Source organism: Lontra canadensis, unplaced genomic scaffold (assembly GCF_010015895.1).
Source record: "Lontra canadensis isolate GAN:19392208 unplaced genomic scaffold, GSC_riverotter_1.0 scaffold28, whole genome shotgun sequence".
Taxonomy (NCBI): Eukaryota; Metazoa; Chordata; class Mammalia; order Carnivora; family Mustelidae; genus Lontra; species Lontra canadensis.
In genome coordinates this window covers 4,936,603-4,963,551 of record NW_022631022.1, presented here as the reverse complement: position 1 = coordinate 4,963,551, position 26,949 = coordinate 4,936,603, and the positions used below count along the sequence as shown (strand labels likewise).

Sequence of the window (26,949 nt, the reverse complement as noted above, 5' to 3'; positions counted from 1 at the left end):
CATTCTTGTGTTTCTTTTATTTCTATATACATTCCATTTATTTTATAGTCAACCCGTGATAATCTCAGTATCTTATGTCCTCAGATGTCTAAGTCTTGCTGGTCTCTCATTGAAATGCTGATAAGCACCTTTGGGAGAGGTCCTCCTACTGAATTCCTCTTTGGCTCCCAGACCCAGCTCTAAGTTCATTTCACTGGCTTTGGAGGTGGGGTTAGTTGTGCTGGAGGAGTTACTACACTTAAACACTTCTCTTATTTGCTATGAGTCCAGAATTTCCTTAAAAAGAATATTTTCCTCAAGAATCCAGTTTTGTAGCAGGAAGGCTTTTGGAAGACTGGATCCACTACACTCCTAGAGGCTGACTAGTTACTTTTCAACACTGTGTCTCAGGTTCAAATTTCAAAGGAATGGCGGGAGGAGGACAAGTGATTATAACCTTACTTCTCAGGAGTCCTAAGTAAAGAAAGTCATTCTAATTTGGACACGGACCTAGAAAAATCACCCTATATATCTGTAAGGTACAAACAAAACCATTTCTGGGCTAGAGCTGGGTCATATGGGCTCACCAGAGTCAACTGTGGGCATCTTTTTCCAACTCTGAATTCAGTGACCGGTTAAAATTGGTAGCTTAAAATTGGTAGCTTAAAATTGGCAAATGCTATAAATTAGGGTTGTGTTTTGTGTTGAGACCCAGTTATTAGACATTTAACAGCATAGCAGTGGAAAAAACCCTCCACAGTTTGGCCTACTCGTCAATATCCCACTCACATGGCTAGTCTGATGCGAACTTCCTACTCCATCCAGAGTGGACAGTGAACCATCCCCAATAAATGCACTAATTCTGGCCCTACGCCCTGCTATAAACGACTGAACCTGGGATGTGCTCCTCCTCTACCCTGACTCTGTCCCCATCCCTCTTCAGACACTTCTCTCATCCATAACACCAGCCCTTTGTCTCTGTTTGACTCAAGGGCATGACTGATCCCACTGACTCTGCCAGAGTGGACATCTTATTTGAACAGGCTTCCAGAGATAACTCCATCATTCACTTTATAATTAATCATATGCTGTCTTGTGTCACTTCTTCCACTCTTGCCCTGAATTTCTAGCTGAACCATTTACTGTTGATTAACACTTGGTCTGAATTTAACCAAGTACATATACGCATTTTACCACACACGTGAATAGAGGACAGCAACTGCTATCTTGGACAAAGTTCAAGAATGGTTGTCTTGTGCCCCGGGTTCAAGTTGATTGTGCCACCAGCTCATTGTGTGACCTTGGATGTGTCATTCTGAGTGTGCCTCCTTGCCATCACTGTGTCCCCAGTATCTCACCAAACATCTGTCATAAAGTAGATGAAGAATAACCATTGGTTGACCTCAACTGACATCCCGTAGCCTTCCAATTCTACACTTGTTAAACTGATGACCCAAACAGATCCTTCTAGCACTGTTACTTGGTGGTTTGATGTCTTATTTCAACAACTAAATTGCACGCCCCCCTGGGGGCAAGATCTTTTTAGAAAGACAACCCAGTGTAACCAAAAGAGCACAGGCTTTGATGTTAGATGTATCTACATTTGAATCTTAGCTTTACAACCTACTCGTTGTTTTGCCATGAACAAAGCATTTGATAGAGAAAATAATTAAATCTGCTTTATGAGGTTGTTTGAAGATTAACTGAGATAATGTTTGTAGGACCCCCAGCATAGTGCCTGGCACACAGCAATGTTCCCCTACCCTGGGGTCTCTGGGTCCTTGACAGCACCCTTCTAGAAGAGCGTAGCACTGGCATGTGTGACCCGAAAATCCAGCAGAAGGGATGATCTGACACATTCTGTTTTCCTGTTTTCCTCCTGATTAGATTGTGGTCAGAAGTTTCCGCCTCCAGGTTTTGGGGAGACCATGCCCTCCCTCCATTTCCAAGACCACTCCATCTCCCAAAGCAGAGAGAGACAGTGGTCCTCGATTCTCATTCCTCTCCCCTCTTCAAGGCTGCCTCTCTAGGACCCCCAACCTGCACAGTCCCAGTCCCATGAGGGGGCTTCTGGGGCCTGAGCCAAGGCTGAGAGAATGAGAGGGAAGACACAGCTGCACGAATAAAGGCCAGGCACACAGGAGAGGTGAGTGGGTGGATCTGGCATTTGGCAGATGATTTCCCTTTTCCTTTTCAGGAAATCAAAAGCTGCTCCAGAGAAACTTGAGTTTATGGGAATGCCAGAGGGCAAGTTAATTTTAAATCTTCACAATAAATTCAATGAAGAGCAGGGGGTGGGGCCAGCTCACAGAGAGTTTGGCTCTGCAAAGGCCTTTTTTGGCCTCCCCCTCCCACTGGGTGCTCAAAGCCAACACCCGGACCCTTACCCAGAAAACCAGCAGGACATTTCCTTCCCGACCCATTATATTTCTAAGGGGGAGGGTCTCCAAGGCACCCTCTCTCAGCCTAGAGACCACAGCCCTAGACACAGGAGGTTTGTTCCCAGACTTTCTCTACCTTTGGATCCCAGATGCCTAGGTGGGAGAGAAGCAGGCCTAAAACTCACCAACAAATTCTGGCGTCCCAAAAATGTTCTTAAATTCAACTCCATCTTCTATTTCATGAGCCAGGCCAAAGTCAATCAGCTTGATGTGTGGAATGGGAATATTCTTGTCTAACAACATAATGTTTTCTGGCTGGAGAACAAAAAAAGAAAAAAAAAAGAAGGAAGGAAAGAAAGGAAGAAAAGACATTAATTAAAGCCCTGTTTTGTGTTTTCACTTTGGGGTTAGGGTGGAGTTTGGTGTTCTTTTTTAGAAGACTCAAACTCTTTCTTGGTTTTGTGTCTTGTCTTTTCCTGTGAACTCAAAAACAGGCACAGCGCTGAGGGCAAGGCCTGGGTTGCACCAAACCTGCTGTTCACAGCAGAAGCGGAGACCTTAACTTTGGTCCCATTTCTTTCTCTTAATGGCAGATCCTTTAATGCAGTACCTCTGTTTCCCGATCTGTTAAATGGGGCCAGGGAAAAACTTGCAGCATTTCCTGTAAACAAAACCACTGCCCCTGTGTGAGGATGGGAGGGGTGGGAGCCTCGCAGTCTAGCCTCGGTTTACACTTGGCTTATTAACCTCTGTCTTCCTGACCACCTCTTTTCCCTGGCTGGCCAGCTTCCTGTTGACAAACTCCCCTCCTCTGGACTGTGTAGCTCACACTTCTCTATGTGTGTAACTAATTTTGGCCCTCTGCAGGACACAGGAAAAAAATGCACCTGATTTCCAGGGAAAATACCAGCTGCCCAGGCTATTCCCAGTGTCACAAACAGCTGTCAGATCGGATGCAACCCTGCGGGTACGTGTCAGTAGGGGGATGGTCCTGCCCTGGCCTCACGCGCCATAGGCTCTCCGTGAGGACAGAACAGGAGCCTACCCTTCTCACTCCCACCCAGCTGCCCAGAGTTCACAGTGGGGGAGCAGGTCGCTCTGCTTCACCAGTCCCATCCCACTCCCCACCATGATAGTCTTAGACTCCATTCCAAGTGGAACGTCCTGAAAACATACATCCGCACCAAAACATCAAATGTCACAGCCGCATATTCATAATAGTCTCAAAGTGAAAACAAGACAAATGTCCATCAACTGGTGAATATGGTATATCCATGTATACTATTCCACCATAAAGAGGAATGAAGGCAAAGAAAAAATAAAAAGGAATGAAGTATTGATATTTCAACACGAATGAATCTTGCAAACATCCCACTCGGGCACCTGGGTGGCTCAGTCCCAGGGTGCTTGGATAGAGTCCCACATCCGGCTCCCTGCTGAGAGGGAGTCTGCTTCTCCTTCTCCCTTTGTCCCTCCCCCCACTTGTGCTATTTCTCTCTCTCTCTGTCAAAGAAAAAAATAAAGTCTTTAAAAAAAGGAAAAGAAAAATTCTTAATGCCAAGTGACACAATCAGTCACAAAAGACCATGCATGGTAGGATTCCACTGATACAAAATACCCTGACTAGGTAAATCCGTAGAAACAGAAAGTGGATTAGTAGTTGCCTGGGACTGGGGGAAAGGGGAGTGACTACTAATGGGTAACAGGACTTTTTTTTTTTTTTTTTTTGAGTGACAAAGATTTTCTAAAATTGATTTCGGTGTTAGTTGTACAACTTTGTAAACTGTACACTTTACATGGGTGAGTGGTAGAGTATGTGACTTATTATCTCGATAAAGCAGTTTTAAATAAATAAAGGTAAATAAATAAATACATGTTTAAGAAAATCAAGTGTCCCTATTTCTCGAAATCCTGAAGAATTTCCCACCTTTGCTCACATTATTTGAGCTACCTAGAAACCCTTCTGCTTGATCTGCCCATCAAAATCCTAGCTGGGCTTCTAAGTCTAACTCAACTCAGCTTGTCTTAAAAGCTTTCCTCAAAGGAAGGAACTGAGTACCGCCCCCCACCCCCGGCCACACACACAGCCCAGAAATGAATTCTCCTCCCCAGTCGCCTTGGTGCTTATTTTAACCTTTTGGTTATGACATTTGTCACACTCTCCTTTGCCCACAGTCCTTGCTGTCACTGTCCTAGCTCCTCTACCGGACCCTCAGCTGGAGGGAGGTTTGGGGTCTTTGCTTGTTGACCCCTGCAGTGCAGAGCACAAGAGACTGGCAGGCTGAGGGTGGTCCTAACTGTTAGCCGAACTGATTCTCAGTCTGGCTGGAAGACAGTCCAGGTGCCACATCCCAAACTTCCTGGCTCCCCAAAGTCTCTGAGACCTCATGTCAGAGTGGCTGGAAACTTTCACTCGAGGAGGCTGGCTGAAGCCTCCCCTGACTTTGAAAATAAATAATACATTCCCTTTTGCTTTTTTTTTTTTTTTTTTAAGCTTGTTTATCCTTTTTCCCCTCTGGAGATTTCTCTCCACTTTATTTTTGAAAATGTGTCAAAGTCCTTTCCCAAGGCAAAGCAGGGTCTTTGGCCCTGCAGAAAGGAGAGTAGGGACAGGGGAGGTCAGGAAATAGGACCCGGACAGATGGCCCCACTCCAGTACCCCCAATATAGCCCTCCAATGGCTGCGCATGGACTCCAAGTGTCCTGGAACCCCATTCAGGGAGCTGTGCCCTCCCCACTGCCCACCATCACCCCGGCGGGTGGGGGCGGGGACTTCTCCTCCCCCCATTCCACCATATTCTTTAATCACATTATTGCTAACTTCCCCTTCTTTCCAGGCAATGGCCCTGAGGCTTGTCTCTGGGACTGAGGGTCAGGGCCCGAGGCTTCCTGATGAACAGTGTGCTCAGGCCGCAGCCCACGCTACATGGGGACGGGAGCTGCAGCGGACAAATGCAGTCATGCCAGACCCCCAGAGATGACCCCCAGAATTATGGAGCAGCAGGAACAGGGTGGGGAACATCACGGAAGAAGGAAGAACCATGTGAGGCTGAATTCTCCCAGGCAGCACTGCTCTGAGAGGTGAGAAGCATCCTTCCCTTATGGCCTCTCACCTCTGCGACCCAAAGTCCGGAGAAACAACCTCTCCACCGGCTTGTGAAAACCTCAGGGCCAGGCCACGTTTTCTCACCCAAGTACTACCTGGCCTCACAAGTTCTTGTCCACCCTGAGAACCTAACACACAGCAGGTGACTTCACCCCCACTTGGAACATTCTTCCTGCACAGTCCCAATCCCCAACCTGCTTTATTTCCTCTTCACATTTCAGTAAAAATAGTCTCTCCTCCAGAAGGCCGACACGTGGGCGCACACATTCCACCCCCCCCGTCCCCATAACACCCCGTGCCTCCCCAATTCTAGCGTCTCTTCCCCCGTCTCAAGGTGACAGCTTACTTCTCTGTCTCCCCACACCGAGCTACAAGCTTCCTGAGAGTTTTGTTCCTCCCCTTGCTACAGAGCCTGGCATCCACCAGGTGCTCAGTAAATGTCCAGGGAGTGAGGACAGCTGTCATTTGGCTGCACTGTGCTAACCAAGCACATGACACACTTTACACCTCATCGAACCCTCCCCCCCCCCATCTTATGCAGTGGATGCCATCATTCCTCGGTTTCAGAAAGAGAAACAAAGACCAAAAGACTGACTTGTGAAGATAAGGCTTAAACCTCTATCTGTTGAACTGCAAAACTTCTATTCCTAACAATAGAGGAAAGGATCTCCCTTCCCTGGGGCTCAAGTGCCCTGGGAATCTCTCCCAGGGAGCAGTGGGAATGCTGCTTGGGCCTGGCAACCTAGGGCAGCCTTGTACCCTGGCACAGCGGGAATGTTCTGCTGGGTGGGCAGGCCCTGGACCCCCGTTCTGCCCTCCATCACTCACACCCTGGCCCATTTGGACCAAATGTACTTTTAGGTTCAGACCTGCCCTGACTGGGAGTAAACAGGAAAATAGCTCCTATATCTGTAGCTCCTCTTGCTTTCGGAAGGGCTTCCTTCTTGCTATCCCAGCCTCCATGAACCCAACCTGATGCCACCCAGGAGGCAAGGCAGGGGCTGACATCTTCTGAACAATTTCCAAGGCAAGCAGCGAACAATAGCTCCACATCATCTTTGCAACCGCTCTCAGGGGTAGGCACTGTCAACATCCCCACTTCACAGATGACGAAACAGAGGCTCAGGGGGCTAAAGCACTGGCCCAAGGTCCAACACCTCATAATGGCAGAGTCTCGGGGTGGGTTTCCCAGGCAGTCCAGGCCCCGCTTGCCACCACATCACCCAATTTGGTTAACTACCTTCAGTGGTCCCACTGACCAGGAGAGAAAGCTCAAATGCCCTGCCTGATATTTGAGGCAATGAGGCTCTGCACTGAGGGTTCCATGCCACCTTCCCAGCCTCATTGCCCCTCATTTCCTTGCACCTGCCCCCTTTCCCCTCCAGGTGGCTACTACCACACCCAGGGAGACAGCTTGGTTCCATCCTTTGCTCGGGCTTTTCCCCTTGCCTGGAATGCCTTTCCTACTCCTCTTCACACTTTCAGGGACTATGCCTCGACCCTGCCTCCTTCTACTGCCTTACTCTTCAATGAAGCGGCCCCTGACCTTGGGCTCTAACCCCCTTGGCGCTGACAATGCTTATGAGCGAGTGGTCCTCAGTTGTAGGCTGTCTCTCATATTGGGACATCGCTGCTCTCCCGGGTGGTGGCCTCCCTGGGAAATTTCAGATCAGTGCTAAGTTTCTTGGCGTCCCCTATGGTATCTTGTGCCCTGCACATGCCCCTGAAATATGCTGACATGCACTGAAAGAAGTGGGAGTTAGCGGTCCTTCTCTTTCTGCCCTGTGGAAGTCCTCCACCACCCTTAGGGGGATGCCCTAGGGCACTCCTCCCCACGGGGCCGCTGTAGGGCTGGGTCAGGAGGGACCATGACTGAGGGAGGATCCCCAAGGGTAGCCTGAGGGCCAGCAAAGCAGCAGCTCCCCCAAGGGCTTTTTCTCAGCTTCTCTGCTTCCCCCTTCCCAAACAGGGTAGGGCACTAGAAAAGATCCCGGGCCTGCGTACTGGGAAATTCCGGGTTCACCTCCACCATACAAGGCCATGTGAACTGAAGCATGCCACTTCCTCTCTCTGGGCCTCAGCACCCCCAGTTCTAAACTAGACGCTGGATGAGATCTAGAGCCCCTTCGAGCTCTAGCCTCTGCAGTTGCAAGGTGGCACAACATCTCGAGCTGGTTGGGCAAATTCCCACTCCTCTGGGCCCCAAGTAGGACATACGAAAGTCTCAGGTCTCCTGTCTCCGGGTCAGGAAGGAAGAAGAGGCCACTGTGACCACAGACTGCTGGGTCTAAGCCAGGCTGCCCTCTGGGGTAGTATGATCCTATCCATCTGTCCTTCTCCAGCTTTATTTGCTTTGACCAAATACTACCCACACACTTGACATCACCTCCAAAGCATGGCTACAAGGAGGGATTCCTACAGGTGCCACCACTGCCCAGCACAGGGCTTGTGGAGTTGCTACCATGAGGCGAAACTGCCCTCACCTGTCAAAACAAACCCACCCAGCTCAGCCCAGGAGGCAGGCAGCTGTGGGAGAGGCTCAACATGCCCCACCGTGTCCCAGTGGATTTGATCAGAGGTGCCTGCTATGGCACTAAACCGGAAGCTGGTCCTCCAGGCAGGACCCATGTGAGTGGGTGATGCCCCCCTCCCCCGTCCAGTATAGCATGTCCAAGAGCCTCTACAGGAGGAAGGCAACCTCGGGGGCTATACAGTAAGGTGCAAAAGGCTTGAGCTTAGAGTCAGGCGGGTCTAGGTTCAAATCTCAGCTCTGTCACTCACAGTGAAACCTGGTCAAAGTCAATGGACCTCTTGCAGCCTTGGTTCCCCGTCTGTAAAATGGGACAATACCTCCATGGCATAGGACTGTTCTAAAGATCCAGAGAGATGGTCCATGGAAGGATCCATGCCCAGCAAGATTTCAAGTAATGGTGGCTATGTCCATTCGTTCCTCTCTGGGATGGAGCAATGACAATAGTCATCCCCAGGAAACTTACTGAATCCCTGCTGAATCACCTGTGCACCACTGTAGAATATGCCCTCTCCCTGACCTGCCTCCTGTCCCACACATCCTCACCCCCATGTCACCCCTACACTGTTCACAGTGTTGAAGCTGCAAGGGCCCTCAGAGATCATTAAGTCCCATCATGCTGCAGAGCAGCTCACAGAGGTCAAGAAACTGCCAAGGTCACTGAGCGAGAAGGAGAGCCCAAGTCTGTTGACCCCCGCCCAGTGTCTTCTCCACATGCCTGTCACTGGGCGAGGCTGCTTAGCTCAGCCAAGCGGGGTACCGGCCAGACAAGGAAGCTGCTTATGAACCTTCATTGCAAATGTGGAGCATGGCCCCAGGAAGTGCTGGGCAACCTGAGCCAGCAAGGATGCCTGCTGCCCAGCCTCTAGGAGTAGGTTTCCATGGAGATGCAGCAAACTCTTCCCCTGGCACCCTATAGATGAGACCACAGTCAGCCTCTTCCCACAAGCCTCCAGTGTGGCCCATGCACAAGGTCCCCTCCATCTGGCAGTCAAGGCTCTCCTACCTCTGGAAACTCACCCCTCCACCACATCCCAACCAACCTCCTAATCACCCTTACACCACCCTGCAGTTAGCTCTGCTGGAATGGCCTTCCTCACGAGCTTCTACCGGTCCCCACTGCCAGCTCTGACACATTAATTCCGGAACAAGTTCCATGACCCCCTCCCCTCCAATACCTCCAACTAGTTGTTTCCCCCCAGCACCTGCCTGTTAACCTGACACACCTCTGGCGGCAAATCAACTGCACTATAATTCCTTGTGTGTCCTCTCCCCACCGTTCTGAAGCCCCAGGAGAAGGACAGGGGTCCTGCCTCTCATTTCTACCCCTTGCACCCAAAAGTGGCTAGCATTGCAATTCCTGCGTGCTTGGGAAATATTTCCTGCCCGAATGAACAACTAGCACAGTCACATATGCATCTCTTGCACCTTCTGCTTTTAGGCAATCAAGATAGATAATGGCTAAGAGCCTTGGAACCTGGGTTCCAATCCCAGTTTGGCCATTTACCAGTCTGACACTGGGAAAGTCACTTATGACTTTCCCAGGTGGGCAGCTGCAGGTTGCTCACCCATTAATTAGTAATGATGATCCAACTACCTCACGAGGGTTACCAAGAGGATCAAACAGGACCTATAAAGTGACCGGTAGCTGTTAGCATTCCCTCGGTGATTATTTCCTTGGCCATGTCTCTTCTTCCCAGAACGAGGGTCTTTATCATCTGCCTTCCTTCTCAGCCAAAATTCTGTCTCCCCCAGCAAGTATCATCTAAATAGCCAGCCTAGTGCTCCTTCCTTCTCCCACCTTCACACGTGTGCAGCAACCTCACCCCACGGCCCCAGTAAGGCCAAGAGCCTGGGTGTTCGTCCCACCTTCCCGACCAGATTGCCCAGTTGCAGAGAGCAGGCCTGTTTTGCATGCTCTGTGTTCCTAAAAGCACCCAGCCTAGGGTTTCTGTATAGCACAGCCTATAGCATTTAGTTTCCAAAGCATTCATACTCATTTGATTCTCACTGTCCAAGGCAGGTACTATAATCACCCCCATTTTACAGATGAAGTAACTGAGGCTCACAGAGGTTAAGCACTTGCTCAAGGTGCCTCAGTAATAAGTAGTGCAGCTAAGGTTCAAGCTCTGGCAGACTCCAGATCCTGTGTGCTCTCCCGTCTCTTCTGTCACCTCCTTCCTCTAGTTGATGCAAGGGAGCCTGCTGGGGTCACCCCTGCCTGCTGCCCAAGTGGGCATGTCCACCTTGGCTCTGGTGCCTCAGCAGCTTCCTATCCTAGCTCCATGTTATTTCCCAGAAAACCCACAGAAGCGGCTTCGGAAAGGACCCCAAACTCGGTCGCATTTGGATTTTTTTTTTTTTAAGATTTTATTTATTTATTTGACAGAGAGAGATCACAAGTTGGCAGAGAGGCAGGCAGAGAGAGAGGGGGAAGCAGGCTCACTGCAGAGCAGAAAGCCTGATGTGGGGTTCAATCCCAGGACCCCGGGATCATGACCTGATCCGAAGGCAAAGGCTTTAACCCACTGAGCCACCCAGGTGCCCCTCGTACTTGCATTTGTTAAACCACAGCTTCTGGCCACACACTCATGGCCTCCTCCTCTAGGAACGCTGCTGCATGGTTCTGACCGCCCATGCATCCTCACTCCCATGTCACCCCTACACTGCTCACAGTGTTGAAGCTGCAAGGGCCCTCAGAGATACATTAAGTCCCATCAAGCTGCAGAGCAGCTCACAGAGGTCAAGAAATTCCCAAGGTCACTGAGTGAAGAGCAGAGCCCAAACCTGTCTGGTAAAGCAGAAGGGAAAACCTACTCTAGCTACCTACTCTGTCCCTAGGCTCTGTGACATGGAGAGAAATAAAAATTCACTTCCAAGGGCATTCCGGACCACTGGCTTTGGGCCTTGGGCCAACTAGCAATGTTGGCCCTATGGTTTGTGCCAAACTAACATTTGGGGTGGGCTTTCCCCACACATCACCTTGTTGGATCCTCACAGCCACCAAGCTGTGGATGGTTGGTGTCCCCATCTAACCAGTGAGGAAACTGGACCTAAGTCAAGACATTCTGAGCCCCCAAGCTGTGCTTTGAGGGGTCCCCTTCTGAGCTAGTTGCCCACTGGAATCCCCTGGGGGACTGCGTTAACAACACCAAACTGGGGAAATCAGTTCACCAGGAGTGAGGGTCCAGTGTTGGTTTTGTAAAGTAAGCTCTCCAAGGAAGTCTGAAGCAGACGGCGCCATGTTTGGGAAACCAGTGCTGAAGAGGACGCCGGCGTCTGACAGACACACGTTAGAATCCCACTCTGCCCTGAGCTAGCTGTATTGCCCTTGGTGAGGTACTCACCTCTCTGAGCCTTGGCCCTTGGTCTGCAAAACGGGAATATTACTGTGGTAAGGTTCTAGGAGCCCTCAAGTAACCTCTTCTTTCTATAAAATGCGCATGACAGCAGACCCTCCCTCACAGGTGGCTGCATGGGTTAAATGGTAAACACATGCCCAGCACTCAGACAGGAGTCTTCATGTTTTCAAGGTGCCCAGTAACCACCAGCTGCCATTGTTGTTACTACACCACTGACAACAGTCAGCCTGCATATAACACGATCCTGTTTACAAAGCGCTCTCACGTTGTGGGCAAAGGCTCAGAGAGCCAGGGAGGTACTGGAGCTGGTGCCTACTGGCCCATGACAGCCCAGGAACTGTGTGAGCCGGCTGATAAAGAGAGCCACATTAACTATATTATTTTAATATTAAAATTAAATTTTATAAACTGATATTGAAATAAGTCAGATGAAAAACAATACTTAAAAGTCATTGCTTCCTAATTTTTTAAATCATATTCTAGTATTCTCTGTGTTTTGGAGGTGATCTCTGTCCCTTATATCTGAATTGGGGAAATCCTAAATAAGGCTATGCTACTGTTCCCCTCTTCCAAACTCTGGTCAGTGGAACGTTGATACATTGAAATTGTGGGCCGGGGTGGGGGGGATATTGACACCATGGAAAGTGGCAGACACTACAGATCAGAACCTGATTTATTATCTTTTTGATTCTAGACTTAAGACGTGCTGGAGAAGATCACTTAATAATGTAGCTGAAACTTAAAAGGGTGCCATGTATGTAGCTGTTGTTTTGTGAATAGCACAGAAACAGGACATATTTTTTTAGTATTCGGAAACTATTATCTAATCCAGCCAAGAAGTCATTCCAGTCATTGACAAATGAGCAAAGTTCTAACACATGTCTTCATTGTTTCATTTTCACCCTACTTGTTAAATTTTGTTAAATTTTGTAGGCAAAAATATCAACCAACATTCTGGTCAGAATTACACTCGGGTGTCAACTGCATCCCTAGGTTGGCTCTTGATACAAGAGTTTGGCAGAACCCAAAGGAAATGTATGAGAAAATTGGCTCTCTGGGATTTACCAAAAAAAGTATCATATATTTTTATTGTTTGTAGGTTGTGTTACAAACCTTTACATCATAAAATTCATGATGTGTGTGTGTGTGTGTGTGTGTGTGTGTGTGTGTCCATACACTTGATTTCTGGAGATCTGGCTGTTACCAGAATACTACTGCACAGAACCTCAGGCTAGGAGATGCTCAACCCCCAATCTTCTCCTCTTTCTACTTCACCATGCAGCCCCCTGCTGTATCTCGTAAGAGTCACCTGGTTGGCTTAATGCTTCCTGTTGCAAAGTATCTGTATTTCAACTCTTTCATTTTTTGTTTTCTTTCTTTCTTTCTTTTTTTTTAAGATTTTATTTATTTATTTGACAGAGAGACACAGCGAGAGAGGGAACACAAGCGGGGGAGTGAGAGAGGGAGAAGCAGGCCTCCCGCCAAGCAGGGAGCCTAATGCAGGCCTCGATCCCAGGACCCCAGGATCACAACCAGAGCCAAAGGCAGATGCCTAAGGACTGAGCCACCCAGGCGCCCCTCATTTTTGTTTTCTTAAAGGTTTTTGTTGTTTTGTTTTGTTTTGTTTTGTTTTTTAAGTAATCTCTACCCCCAACGTAGGGCTCCAACTCACAAGCCTGATGTCAAGAGCTACACGCTCCACCAGCTGAGCCAGCCAGATGCCCCTCAACTCTTAATTATGCCTCTCCGTAGCTTACTATTTGCCACATTTTGTACTTTCCCTCCACTATTTAGAAGTTCAGTTTCCTCAGTTCACTCCTTCCGGGGTTACCCTAAGGGGGCCTGGCAAGAGTGGAAAATGCAGCCAACATTTATTTCTAGGGCTCTAGGCTCAGTCTGATGCATGGGGTTGCGATGAAGGGGCCCAAGAGGTACACTCTGAGGCTGGGGCACAAGCTAAGATTGGCATCTGAGGAACAGGAAACAAGGTCTGCCCCTCAAAATGCACCGAGAAGGTAAGGCAATCAGAAAAGACTTGTATAAAAGTTCCTACAGCAAAGTAAAATACTTTAGAGCACATGTGGGCTCCTCGGGTTAAAATGTAAAGTAGAAAAAAGCATAAGAGAAAATTGTAAAAGTAGTATAGTTACAAGCATCCTAAAATGAACACATACACACACCTGTTCAAAAAGCTGGAGAAAATAGACCAACTGTTAACAATGGTTGTTTTGGAGTAGAAAGTCTATGGGTAACTTCTTTGCAAGTTTCTGTGTCTTCTATGAGCTACTACTTTATGACAGCATAAAAGACCATCCTTCAGTTAAAAAATGCTAAGGGGTACCTTTGGGTCATCCCTTTCCCATGTTCTTGTCATTACTGGCCTACTCTCTCCCAGCTATCCTCTCTGCACTGCCAGAATTTTCTTTCAAAATCAGAAATAAAATCATCTGCATCCATTCATGAAAGGTCTTCTACCAATTATTAATTTTCTTAAGTGTGATAATGGTAGTAGGTTGGTAGGAGCCTGACCTGAATCTTGGGAGATGCCTATAGAAATACTGAGAGTGAAATGTCAGGATGGCTAGAATTTTCTTTCAAATTATACCAACGTTTTTAAAAATCACATATATTTTTTATTTTAATTTTTTATTTAAAATGTTTTTAATTTTTTTAAAGATTTTATTTATTTATTTGACAGAGAGATATCACAAGTAGGCAGAGAGGCAGGCAGAGAGAGAGGGAAGCAGGCTCCCCACTGAGCAGAGAACACGATGTGGGGCTCGATCCCAGGACCCTGAGATCATGACCTGAGCCAAAGGCAAAGGCTTTAACCCACTGAGCCACCCAGGCGCCCCAAAATGTTTTTAATTTTAAAAGTATACCTGTACTATGTGTACATGTCTGTGTGTAGATATACATATATAAAAATACTTTTATATAAATACACATTTTTCTTTTTTAAAGAGAGAAGGAGGTAAAGCAAATGTGCCTCCATGTCGAATCTAGGAGAAAGGTGTAATGGTGGTCATTGTATTCTTCCAATTTTTCTGATATATTTTCATAATAAAAAATTTTGAGGGAAAAAGCCTTCCGTGGTCTGCTTTGACTGACCGTGGTCTGGCCTGCATCTTCACAATCTCACTGTGCTCAATCCCGACGGTGAAATCTCTGCCATGACTCGCCTTTGCTTCATGCTACCAGGTTTTGGTATGGAAACAGCCTCCTTCTTATAAGTTCTACTTTCAAATGCATGCACATTGTATAGCAACTAATAAAATATACATTTTTTAAAATATGAGGAATAACTTATTAGAAATAAACAATGTAACCAGATGAGAAATTAACTGTGTGAAGGAGAAATGCATGGCATAGTACAGACCTTTGGATTGATAATATGTCAGAGGCATGGCCCAAGGAAGTCAGAAATTTATGCTGTTCAGAATCTGGGGAAAGAAAAGCTCGTGGCACCCAGCTTGGCTTAGTGTTTCCTCATTGGCTGAGTTCAAGCCCCAGCTCTGTCACTTAATACCTGTGTTATCCTGGACAAGTTATTTAACCTTTCTGAATCTCAATTGCCTTGTGTGTAAAAAAAAAAAAAAAAGGGACAATACTTTGTACCTCCATGCATGGCCATAAGGATCAAATGAGAGAACAAATGTATAAGCATGCTATATTCTAGAAAGTGCCATAAACATTCAAAATATTATTATCATTCCTATGAAAGCTTGACGAGCAGACCCCATCAAGTCACGAACGTAAAATATAGCTCAAAGGATGATCAGAGCATTGAGGAATTTGGATTTTGGGTACTTTGTTTACAAATTCAAAATTCACTTCTTAATGCTATTTATATAAACCAAAAGCCCCATGAGAGTTCTAGGTTCCTGGCTTGCATATAATTTCATTCAATCCTCATGGCGTGTTCTTTTTGCTGAAAATACGACCTTCCATTTTTGAATTCTCCAGCTGGTTTGGGGTGTAGGGGAGACACACCCATACTCAGAAGGGAAACTCCCAAATCTAAAATAAACACAAAACCACACAAACCTGCCCTCTACAAGACCTTCATTTGTGCTGGGATGGCATGCCAGGGTGAGGTTTCCGGGCAGTACTGAGGGTAAGCCACCATGCAGACGCCATGTCTGAAGGCACACCAGGTGCTAGGTGGTACTGAGGGGCAGTCAGCCCTAGGGTTCCTTCCATCCAGGCAAACACAGGGCAACATCATCTACCTTCACCACCTACAACCACCCACATCAATGGGCCTTTCTGGGGTATATTTACAACACACACTGGCATGGTATTCCCTCTGCTGAGTCAGAACACTTACCCCTGGAAGTGAGATTTTGCTGGTGAGAGTCATGGTTAGCTTTCATTTCAGAAGGTGGCCTCCCCCCTGAGTCCCACCATGGCCATCTCCTAGTAGACAGTGGGCCCTTGGAAAGCAGGTGCCCTATTGCACTGATGTTTGACACTCTACTCCTGGGCATATGAAAGTCCCTCAATAAATGTTCACATCATGGGACTAAAACCTGCCTGTAGCCTCTCTTGCATTTTCCAGGTGACATGAAAGGGCCATGACACATCTGGTCTTACCAAGGCATTCATCCCTTTATTTACTCATTAATTCTTCATGTGTCAGCGACGGTGCTAGATATGAGCAGCAGAAAGTGAGTGAGAGCGACAGATACTCCCAGCAGAAGGCTGTACAAAGGGCAACAGAATCAGAGAGGCAGGTTCATTCTAAGTTATGGTTTGGGAGGTAGCAGGGATGGGAAAGGCTTCCCAGAGGAAGTGGTGCTTCTGCTGGGCCTAGAAGGGCAAGCAGGAAGGAAGTCTATGGCCAGAGAAAAGGAGGAGCAGCAGCTTCCTGGATGGGAACAGCATGAACAAAGGAGGAGAGAGGCCAGAATAGGGATCTGTCATCTTGTTGCCTGGGGCTAGAGTTTTGGAGGGGGTGGGGGGGTTGGGGAAGGTAGATGAGGTCAGAATCAGACCTGAATGTCATGCTGACAATGGGTTCATTTATCCTACAGATGACAAGGACCGACCCATTACAAATTTCTGGGCAGCAGCCTGCCTTGATCTGTTTTCCCAAGACTGCTTATCATATGGTAATTGGTACATTTATTGTTCTCTGCCACAAGGCTGGGAGCATGTCAGCTTTGACATGGAGCCGGGAATGGGGCCTCACCTCTCTAGCCTCTCTAGCACCGTGACTGAACAGGAGGAGCTAACTGGCTAGCAGTCCCAGGAGAAGCCATTCGTATTCCAGAGGCCGTTGAGCTGCCCCTCCTCCATCATCTGCCCCTTCAAGCTAGAAGGTGAGCGTGGAGAACAGGTCACAGGTAGGGGCCTGGAGACAACAGGGTGGCTGTGTTCGTGGGACCACAAGACTAGCCTGACTCACTTGGTGAGGAGTAAGAGAATACAAGTGTTGAGGAAAGCAGAGGCACCTCAAAGAGAATGAAAATCAGGAAGAAAAATATATCTGTGAAAAATGATTTTTAGATGGTGGGAAACAACATGGAACCACCCCCCACCCAACCCCAAGCTACCAGCTGGACTTTCTACATCATCCCCTCTAGCTGGTGGAAAGTTCCAGCCGGGGGCACGCCTACCCACATTCTGGCTCCAGGGATGTCTACCCCATCATGAGGTAACACAGCTACTCATCACTTCCTGGAGTTGCTCAGCTGGGCCTGGGCCAAGAGACCACAGATGGGGCGGAGGGGCCAGAAGGCTCGGCGTCTGCACAGCTCTAAGGACAGGAGGCCAAGATAGGGGTTAGCAGCAGCCTCGCCCTGCGCACATCTGAGGCAACCCAGACTGTCTCTAGGTGGTGGAAAGCAGCCAGACTGAGCCCAGGAGCCAGACATGCCCCAGCAGCCTTCAATCTCAGCTCTCTGCTGGGCAGTTGAGAACTGCATTAGCAGGCCTGTTTTCCTAGTCTGATGGGCCCAAAATCCTGTAACAAGAGTTGTGTTTTCTTTTCCTCTCTGCTGGGAGGGGAAATAACAATGGCAGGTACTATTACAGAGTGCTACCGGGGAGTCCGCTAACTCAGCTTCTCTTTAACCCCTGCGGCAACTGTGCCAGGTGGGGATTATTACCTGCGTTGAAGCTGAACGACTGAGGCTCAGGGGTATCCTGGTATCCAGCAGAATGAAGACCAAACCCCGGCCTGGCCGCCTCCAAGCCAACACTCCCCTCCCCACAGCAGCCACACAAGCAAGTTAAAGACTTTTCTTTTCTTCTTCTTCCTCTTCTTCTTCTTCCTCTTCTCCTTCTTCCTCTTCTTCTTCTTCCTCTTCTCCTTCCTCCTCTTCTTCTTCTTCTTTTATTTATTTATTTGACAGAGAGAGAGACAGTGAGCGAGGGAACACAAGCAGGGGGACTGGGAGAGGGAGAAGCAGGCTTTCCACGGAGCAGGGAGCCCCATGTGGGGGATCATGACCTGAGCCGAAGGCAGATGCTTAATGACTGAGCCACCCAGGAGCCCTGCACACAAGCAAGTTAAACAGCATGAAGGGGCTACCGTCATGGTACCTATGGGATTATAACTCCTCCTACCTCTACCAGACCTGGTAGAGAAAAGACAAAGAGTGAGGCCAGGCTCCTGGAAGCAGTAAAGACACAGAAAACAACAAGTTAACTCTCCTCAGTACTTTCAGGAGGGAGACACAAGAGCAATCCAAGTAGACGGTTTCCCACTCAGAGTGTTACCACTCCGAAGGCCAAAGGCCCGCTCAGGCCACACCCTCACCAGATTAGGGCACTAGCCTCCCAGCTAGGCCCCCAGCCTCCAGGTGTCCCCATTCTATCCAACCTTTCAGCCAGAGAGAGATCCTTCGAAACACACATCCGCTCATCTCACCTCCATGTTCCCCCCCACCCCACTCCCTATTCTGTATCCCTCAGGGTAAAGTTCAACCTCTTTGGTTTAGCTCTCACACCCTTGTGTCTGCCTTCTGCTCTCCTCCTGGCTTGTTCATTCAGTCATTCAGAACATCTACTCTTTGCCTGTACTTTCCTGAACACACTGTGCTCTTTCCAGACCATGTACACTGCTAGCCTCTCTTCCTCCGAAGACCCTTCCCCTTTGGTAACCCCTGCCAGTCCTTCTTTTGTTTGTTTATTTATTTATTTATTTATTTATTTATTTATTATTTTTTATTTTTCCAGCGTAACAGTATTCATTATTTTTGCACCACACCCAGTGCTCCATGCAATCCGTGCCCTCTCCAATACCCACCACCTGGATCCCCCAACCTCCCACCCCCCGCCCCTTCAAAAACCTCAGATTGTTTTTCAGAATCCATAGTCTCTCATGGTTCACCTCCCCTTCCAATTTCCCTCAACTCCCTTCTCCTCTCCATCTCCCCTTGTCCTCCATGCTATTTGTTATGCTCCACAAATAAGTGAAACCATATGATAATTGACTTTCTCTGCTTGACTTATTTCACTCAGCATAATCTTTTCCAGTCCTGTCCATGTTGCTACAAAAGTTGTATGTTCATCCTTTCTGATGGAGGCATAAGACTCCATAGTGTATATGGACCATATCTTCCTTATCCATTCGTCCGTTGAAGGGCATCTTGGTTCTTTCCACAGTTTGGTGACCGTGGCCATTGCTGCTATAAACATTGGGGTACAGATGGCCCTTCTTTTCACTACATCTGTATCTTTGGGGTAAATACCCAGTAGTACAACCTGCCAGTCCTTCTAAACTCAACTCAAATATCACCTCTTCCAGGAACCCTCTGGGATACCTCAGTCTGACTCAGATGCCCTCTCCTTTGAGCTCCCCAGCTTCCCTATACTTCCTCCTATCGCAGCACTTAAGAGTTGTTGAGTTTCTTTCCTGTCTCCTATACTAGGTTTCCTAGAAAAGAGGAACTGAGCCTGGACAGGTCCTTAGTTGGTTTGTGTATCTGTAGAAATACCTAGGCACATGGCACAATGCTTGAAACACAATAGGACTTTCTGGATAGAAAACTGAACGGGTCTTCCCCCCACCCCCCCCCAGGTAAAAAGGTCTCTCTGATCCCGGGTTAGAGGATCTTTATGCTTCGGGGGTCTGTAAAGGCTCATCAGTCCACTAAACTGAGCTCAGTTACTACAGGAACTGATCCTTCTACTTTGACCACATTCTTGCTTTCTGAGCTCCTATGTGGTCACAGTGAACTTTCTCAACCCTGAATACCACTTACCACAAATGATCAGTGCCCCTTGGAAGCAGCTTTGTGGCCACGTTAGAAGATGGGAACAGGGAGGGCAGCTAGCGGTCCCTAGGCTCCAAGACTGATGACCTCTGGGCCAGGGGCCCCGGAGGCTGTGCGGGGCCCAGACAGCCAGCCAACCTCGGCAGTGCTCACCTGAACGCTAACACTTCTGCCTCTTCCTGAGTTAGTTCTTGGTTACTGAAGAGTCCAGCCTTGTGACACGTGTTTGGTTTCACGTTTCCTGTCAGTGGTCTACTATTTAAAAATGACACACCACCTACTACTGTCTGAAAGAGATAAGGTACCTGTGGTCTGAAGAAGCAGCTTCTTGCAGCCAGCCCCTCTGTGAAAAAAGCCTGATAATGCAAAATGAAACCGAGGGACGCCTCCTGAGGCATCGTATTTTTCTTAGATGCTCAGAGTTTTCCATGGCGAGTTGAGGGAGGATGGCCAAAGGGGCGCTGATCCCTTCCTAGCAGTAATGTCAGAAGGGACAGGGCCCGTTCTTCCTAAGACGATTCTTCTCCCACATCCCCTCACTGACCTTGAGATCAAAGTGAGCAATTTTCTTGGCATGAAGGTAGTTCACACCATCCAGGATTTGCTTGATGAAGCTGGTGGCCTCTTCCTCACTCAGCGACTCCTTCTGGGCCAGGAAGTCAAAGAGCTCTCCTCCTGACACTCTGCAAGACACCGGTGGTGGGGTGGGGGCCGGGCCATGGGTGCAGCTCCTAACCATGACCCCCACCATTTGGACATATGGCAGGATCACCTCACCCATCTCTGGGGTTCTGTCTAGCCAGCACCAGGAACCAATTTTGCTTCCATTCACTGCATTCTTCCCTTTGGATCACAAGGGCAGGAACTGCTCTTAGAGAGTCACCAGAAGGATCTCGGGTTACCCTTGGTATTACCTCTCCCCAACCCATGACAGGGGACAGAGGACAGAAACAGTGCTGTGCAGTGACAAAGAGGAACATATGCTGGGCCAGAAACTGGAGGCCCAGGTTTTAGTCCAGCTCTGCCACTGACCTTGGGCAATTCACTTTCCCCCTTCAGGCAGATCTTGGTTTCCTTACCTGCAGGATGAGCAGATTGAGAAAGACGGCTCCTGAGCCCTTTCATTTTACAAAAGATGGCCTCCTCAAAGCTCAAGGGAATCTAGGCATGGGTTCTAGACCCATTTAAAAACCTGACCATGTTACTCTTGTCCTCACCCTCCCCTCTCTTGCACCTTATGGTAGATATGACAAGAATGGAGGCCCACAGAGCAAAAACAACCTCCCCTGTAAATACTAGTTTACAGTGTTTTTTTTCTCCCCCACCCCCCCACTCCTGCCTAGTTTACAGTATTATCAGAATTAGGGATTTGGGGTTGCCAGATAAAATAGGGGATTCTTATTCACTAAATCTGATAGCTCTACTGGGTTTGTTTGTCCTCTGATGGATGCTAGGGTATCCAGCCAGGATGTGCTTCTCTGGGGCTGGGACAGACCCAAGGGTCATCCCAGGGAAAGATATTAGGAAGAGATCTGGACTGAAGTGTCCAAGAACTCAGGATCACCTGGGAAACCTGCTTTAAATGCAGATCCCAGGTCCTACCACAGACCCTAACAAATTAGATTCTCCAGCCCCTAAGCCTTGGAACCTATATTTTTACAATAAAAAAAATAACACTAGTAATTCATATTTATTGAATACTTACTCTGTGCATAATGTATACTTAAGGCATATTATCTCATTTAACCATCACAATACCTTACAAGCTAAGAACTAGTATTTCCTACTTAAAAAAACAGACGCTCAGTCTCTGTGTTTGAAAAAACAGAGGCCCAAGGTCACAGAGCTAGTAAGTGGCAGTCAGGATTCAAACCCAGGCAGGATGACTTTCAACCACTCCATCATACTGAATGTCCTCAGATGATTCTTAAATGGCCAGAATGGCTTCTGTCCCAATTTGGGGACTCACTTATTCCCTACTGCCGAGTTCATCCTAAACAAAGAGCACCAAAATGTCCTTTTTCTCCTTTCTTTAAAAATGTCCAGAAGCACCCACGGAACCACTCTTCAATCTCAGCGTCACGAAAAACAGAACCCCTGGATACGATGGGGTACCAAGAACAAATATACAGCAACACCCATGACGTTATCTCACACCCACCTCTGCATCAGCCTCTCGCTCCGTGCTAGCTAACAGAACTTTCTGCTGGGATGGAAATGTGCTCTATGAACACTGTCCAATATAGCCACTAGTCACATGTGGCTACTGAGCATCTGAGAGGAACTGAATTTTAAATTTTATTTCATTTGAAATCATTTTGATTCAAAAACTGAAGGGGTATAAAATAGTTTACTCCAAACACAACTTTATTGTTTTGATAGGATCGTATTTCACGCTAACCATTACATTGAGAATGAGCTAAATGTGCTGTAAGTGTAAAAAACACACTAAGTTTTGTAGATGGAATATGGAAAAAAGAATGTGAAATATCTCATTAATGATTTTTATATCGATTACATATTAAAATGATATTTTATATATATATAGGAGTAAATAAAAAATGATAAAAATTAATTCACCTATTTCTTTTTACTTATTATTCAAGGTGGCTAGTAGAAAATCTCAAATCACATATATGGTTCATATTATATTTCTCTTGAACTGTGCCAATACGGAGGTTATCTCCTTTAGATCTAGCCATTAGGTTACAGGAAATGCAAGACATAGAGGAACAAGTTGACTAACAGCATGAGGAAGGAATAAGCCAAATCCAGGCTGTGAGACAATCAACGGGACAAATGACCTAGTTTTTTCCAACAAATCAATAGCATCAAGGAAGAAGGGGAAGGAGAACTGCTACAGGAGAAATGAGACAGAAGAGACAAAAGAACCAGATGCAGTGTGCAGACCTCATTTGGATGCTAATTCAAATAAAACAACCATAAAAAGATATCTCTGGGTCAATCAGAGAAACATCACTATGGACTGGAGCATAGATAGCCTCGGTGGTCCTGAGGCCCGACTGGATAATTCTGTCATGGGATAGATACACGATGGCCACATTTTAAAAAACTGTCATCAATGAGAGATGCACACTAGAGTGTTTATATGTAAAGTGACATTTTGTCTGAGAGTTGCTGTACAATATTCCAGCAAACAATCAGCTGGGGTAGGGGCAGGTGGGGGAGTAGGAGTTTTATATAAAACAAGAATGGCAAAACGTTGATCATTCGAAGCTGGGTGATGGGCATATGAGCGTTCCTTACATTTTTCTCTCTACTTTTGTGTATTTGAAATCCACTATAATCAGAAGTTAGCAGTAAACTTCCACAGTGGGGGGTGGGGGCAGACTCTGGGATCTCCTTCAGCTGCCCTCCCACATTATGACCATCATCACCTGGCAGTTCCTCCATAACAGATGAGGAAACCGAGGCCCACAGGAGGGAAGTGGCCATGCAAGGTCTCTCAGCAGGGGAGCGTGCGGTCAAGGCCATGTCCAGGCCCCAGCCACTGTCCAACACCATCTCCTCGGATGAACATGTGGCTGTAGAGGAGCTGCCCTAACCCTCTCAACCATGCCTGTCAGGGACTGGGGGTAATGAGGATGTCTACATGCTCACCTCGTTCTGAAGAGCAAATGGGCTGGTGCGATAAGGAAGGCACTCAGCCCAGTGACCAGCATGTGTCAGCACTCCACCAGCAGGGCTTCCGCCATGAGTTATTGTTTGTCACATGTGGTTAGTGTGGGAGAAGGCGCTGGGGATGCAGTGAGGCTTGGGGAGGGCCTGGCCGGGGGAGTATGGTAAATGAGCAAAGGCCCAGAGACAGGGGCGGGAGTGGGGGGATGCGTACAGGGCATGTATGTGGCAGGAAATCCCTGGGTCCTGGCCAGCCTTGGAGGTGAGGGGCATGCCTGCTGGCGCGCTGGTTCTGTGGCTGCCTAGCACGTCACTCTCCACCTTAGTCTTCTCTCATCTGTCAAATGGGGTTAAAAATATCTCCTCCTGGCAGACAGATGAATGTCAAAAAGAAGACCCTGTTCCTGCTGGGGTGTGAGCTTCTCAAGGGCAGGAGCCATAATCAGGTCCTCATCTTTCTGGCATAAGAGATGCTGAGTCAATATTTAGAGAAAGTGGGGGTGGTGGTAAAGGGGTGAAGAGAGCCTGAGAGAGGCGCCAGTGAGATGGCGCCTGAGAACTTGTCGGCTGCTATAGCCGCACTGCCCCTCTACTCCCTCAGCTGGGCACAGCCTGAGGTGGCTGCCTCAGTGTTGGGATGAGGCTGGTGCACTATTTCTCCAAGTGTCTTGGGGGTGAGGCCATTCTCTGCCCTACCCCCTCCTGGGCAGGTGCTGGAAAGTGGAGCCCCCTCTTAGCTGCTGAAGGAGTAACCCTGAGTCCAGTCAAAGGGCCAGGACGGTGGTCCCAATCCTTCCCTAACATAGATCCAAACTTCCCCTGAGGGTATGGCACGGGAGAGCCCCTGGGCCTGGCTTTTCTTCTTGCAAAACAGGAATGAGGATGGGGTGCCCGGGTGGCTCAGTGGGTTAAGCCTCTGACTTCGGCTCAGGTCATGATCTTGGGGTCCTGGGACTGAGCCCCGCATTGGGCTCTCTGCTCAACAGGGAGGGAGCCTGCTTTCTCTTCTCTCTCTACCTGCCTCTCTGCCTACTTGTGATCTCTCTCTCTCTGTCAAATGAATAAATAAAATATTTTTTAAAAAACAAATTAAAAAAAAAAAAAGAGTAAAAAGAAAAAAAAATACAGGAATGAGAAAAAAAATCCAGCCTATGGCCCCCGGGAGTGGGGAATCTTGCTATAGGGTTGGACAAGTGCTATGAGACCCTTGATGAAGTCCTGGAAGTAAATACCACACACCATATCATCGTCAGGTGTGCCGGTGGTGGAAGGGCATTTGACTCCAAGTCTACTCAAAGTTTGCCACCTGTGCTTCCCCTGAGCATTCTCTCCCTTGAAACTCACATCCCCCCAGAGGGGTAGATGGAACTTCTGTCCTGATTATTTCAAATGAGAAACAGAGGCCCCAAGAGAGTGAGACTTGCCCAACGTCACACAGTAAATTACATGACCAGGATTCAGAGCCGGATCTTCTCAGCCCCAGTCCACCATGTCTTTCTCACCGCACTGTCTCCACATTATAAAGCCTGACTTAGTGCCATGAGGAAAGCTCAAAGCCTCCCCAAGTAGTGGGCGGTCCTCTGACATCCCTGTTCAGCCACACTCGCTTTCGATCCCTCATATCACACTATTGTTAGCTGTCTGTCTCTCTCCCCAGCTACGTTATCTTTGCTTCCACAGCACCTTGTGTAAAAAAGGCATTCAATAGAAGGTAGGTGGGTAAAAGAACAAAGGGGAAAAAGCATTAAAACTCTCAACATGATATAGGATATTCCATATCATACAGAAGTGACACCGTGGCATCGGCAAGAGACCTGTCCGGAGCCCTGTGCCAATGTTCAAATCCACAGCGTCCCCTCTTGCTGGCCCTTGGTTTCTGTCCTTCCAGCCCCTGCTGGGTTCTGTGAGGCTGCTGCCTCGGGCATATCCTAGCCTTCTTACCTTAAATAGAAAGCTCCCTAAGTGTGAAAGAATCTCATGATAATGGGGATGTGTCCTGTCACCCAGAGCCACCGATGTGAAGGCCCAGGCTGGGTGAGGACTTTGGGAGACAATTATCAGCCACTCCATTTGAAGGTGTGATCTGGGCAGGAGACCGGGTAACCCATGGTCTCCTTCGCATAAAGGAGGGAATAGCCACAGGGGTCCTCAGACTCCCCCCGAGAGTCCTGGAAGGGTGGAAGACTGAGGAGGTCACCACGGTAAATGTCCAAGTCTGGACACCCAGGCTGGGGACACTCACATCAGTGCCCTGGCAGCTCTCCTCAAGGTTTTGTTCATTTTCCCCTTAACACAGCTTTTCACAAGGGCTTCTCAGTCCCCAAACCTCTTCCTTGGAGCTCCCTGTCTCCTCCCAAAAGGTCTCTCCTCTCACATCCCAAAGCTCCTTAGCTTAAAGATGAAAAGCAAAACCTAATAGTCTGAGCCTCTTGTCCTATCCTCTCAGCATCCCCAGGATCAGTCCCTTCCTGGTCCGTTGATCTCCCTCCTTGCAGGTTGTTTTGCCTGCTGGAAACCCTTTTCTGACTGTTTCGTGAACGTGCGCTAAAATGACCTGCGTGGGCAGTGACTGAGGAAGGATGCTGCTGGAGCTGCTCAGGCCCAGGAAACAGCACTCAATCTGGGGCACTGGGAAGCACTGCCGACACGCTGGGGTGCTCTGCCGGGTCGTTCTCTCCAATGCAACTGCCCGGGTCTTGCTTTCCATTCGCTGGGGATCCGGGAGGTACCAGAGCCATCAGGGGCCTGGATGGAAGGCCTGTCCAACCTCCCAGGGCTGACTTACATTTTCCAGAACACACTCCACATATGACATGAGTTAATCTACTGAGATTTTGAAAATATTCTTTATGGTATACAGAAGTCAGCTTATATGGTAAAACCGAATCCCTCCCATCTTTGCCTTCAACAGTCCTAACTGGAGGCAGCTGCTGCTAAGGAGGTCATGGATGGGGGAACAACAGCTAAAAGGGACTCAAATCAGGGCTGGGCATGTCCTCTGAGAACCGGTCACTTTTTTTTTTTTTTTAAAGATTTTACTTATTTATTTATTTGACAGGCGGAGATCACAAGTAGGCAGAGAAGCAGGCAGAGAGAGAGGAGGAAGCAGGCTCCCCGCTGAGCAGAGACCACCCCCCCACCGACGTGGGGCTCGATCCCAGGACCCTGGGATCATGACCTGAGCCAAAGGCAGAGGCTTTAACCCACTGAGCCACCCAGGTGCCCCGAGAACTGGTCACTTTAATAGAAAGCAGAGCGTGCCAGGCACCAGACCACAGTTGCTGAGAGGGGCAGTGGGATTGGGGTAGACCCATCCATAAAACCTGCCATTTCAACTGAACAGGCAGGCACTAATACTCATGTTCCAGCACTGGGCAAAACCACTGACCTATTAGGTTACCATGAGGACCGGGCTGCCAAAGGCTGCTGAACAGCCCAACCAAGTCCAACCACAAAAAAGCCCACAAAAATCCTTTCTCTGTCGGGACATCCTCCCTCTCAGACCCCAGTGAGAGCAGTGAGACAGCCTGAAAGAAAAGGAGGAGACAGAGAAACTGTAAGTACACAGAACTGAGCAAGCATGGCAGCTCACGCTGGTGACAACCGGTGGTATGGACAGTGACAGCTCACTAGAAGAGGGCACACAGCTGTCACAGACCAGGAGCCTTGCTGGGAGAAACAGAGACATCTCAAGAGCATCCCAGACCCCAACTCTTAGGGTTCTACA

General features: G+C 48.2%; 1 protein-coding gene across 5 annotated transcripts in view; it reads right to left on the bottom strand.

Annotated features, from left to right (window-relative positions):
* The window catches only part of DAPK2 (death associated protein kinase 2), a 118,754-nt gene that overhangs the window by 23,208 nt on the left and 68,597 nt on the right, over positions 1–26,949 (bottom strand). For all 5 annotated transcript variants that reach the window (XM_032864751.1, XM_032864749.1, XM_032864752.1 and 2 more), the window contains 2 exons: positions 20,128–20,266; positions 2,546–2,675 (listed from right to left, as the gene is read on the bottom strand). In XM_032864751.1, the coding sequence (XP_032720642.1) occupies positions 2,546–2,675; positions 20,128–20,266 (269 nt within the window). The remainder of the gene's footprint in view (positions 1–2,545; positions 2,676–20,127; positions 20,267–26,949) is intronic.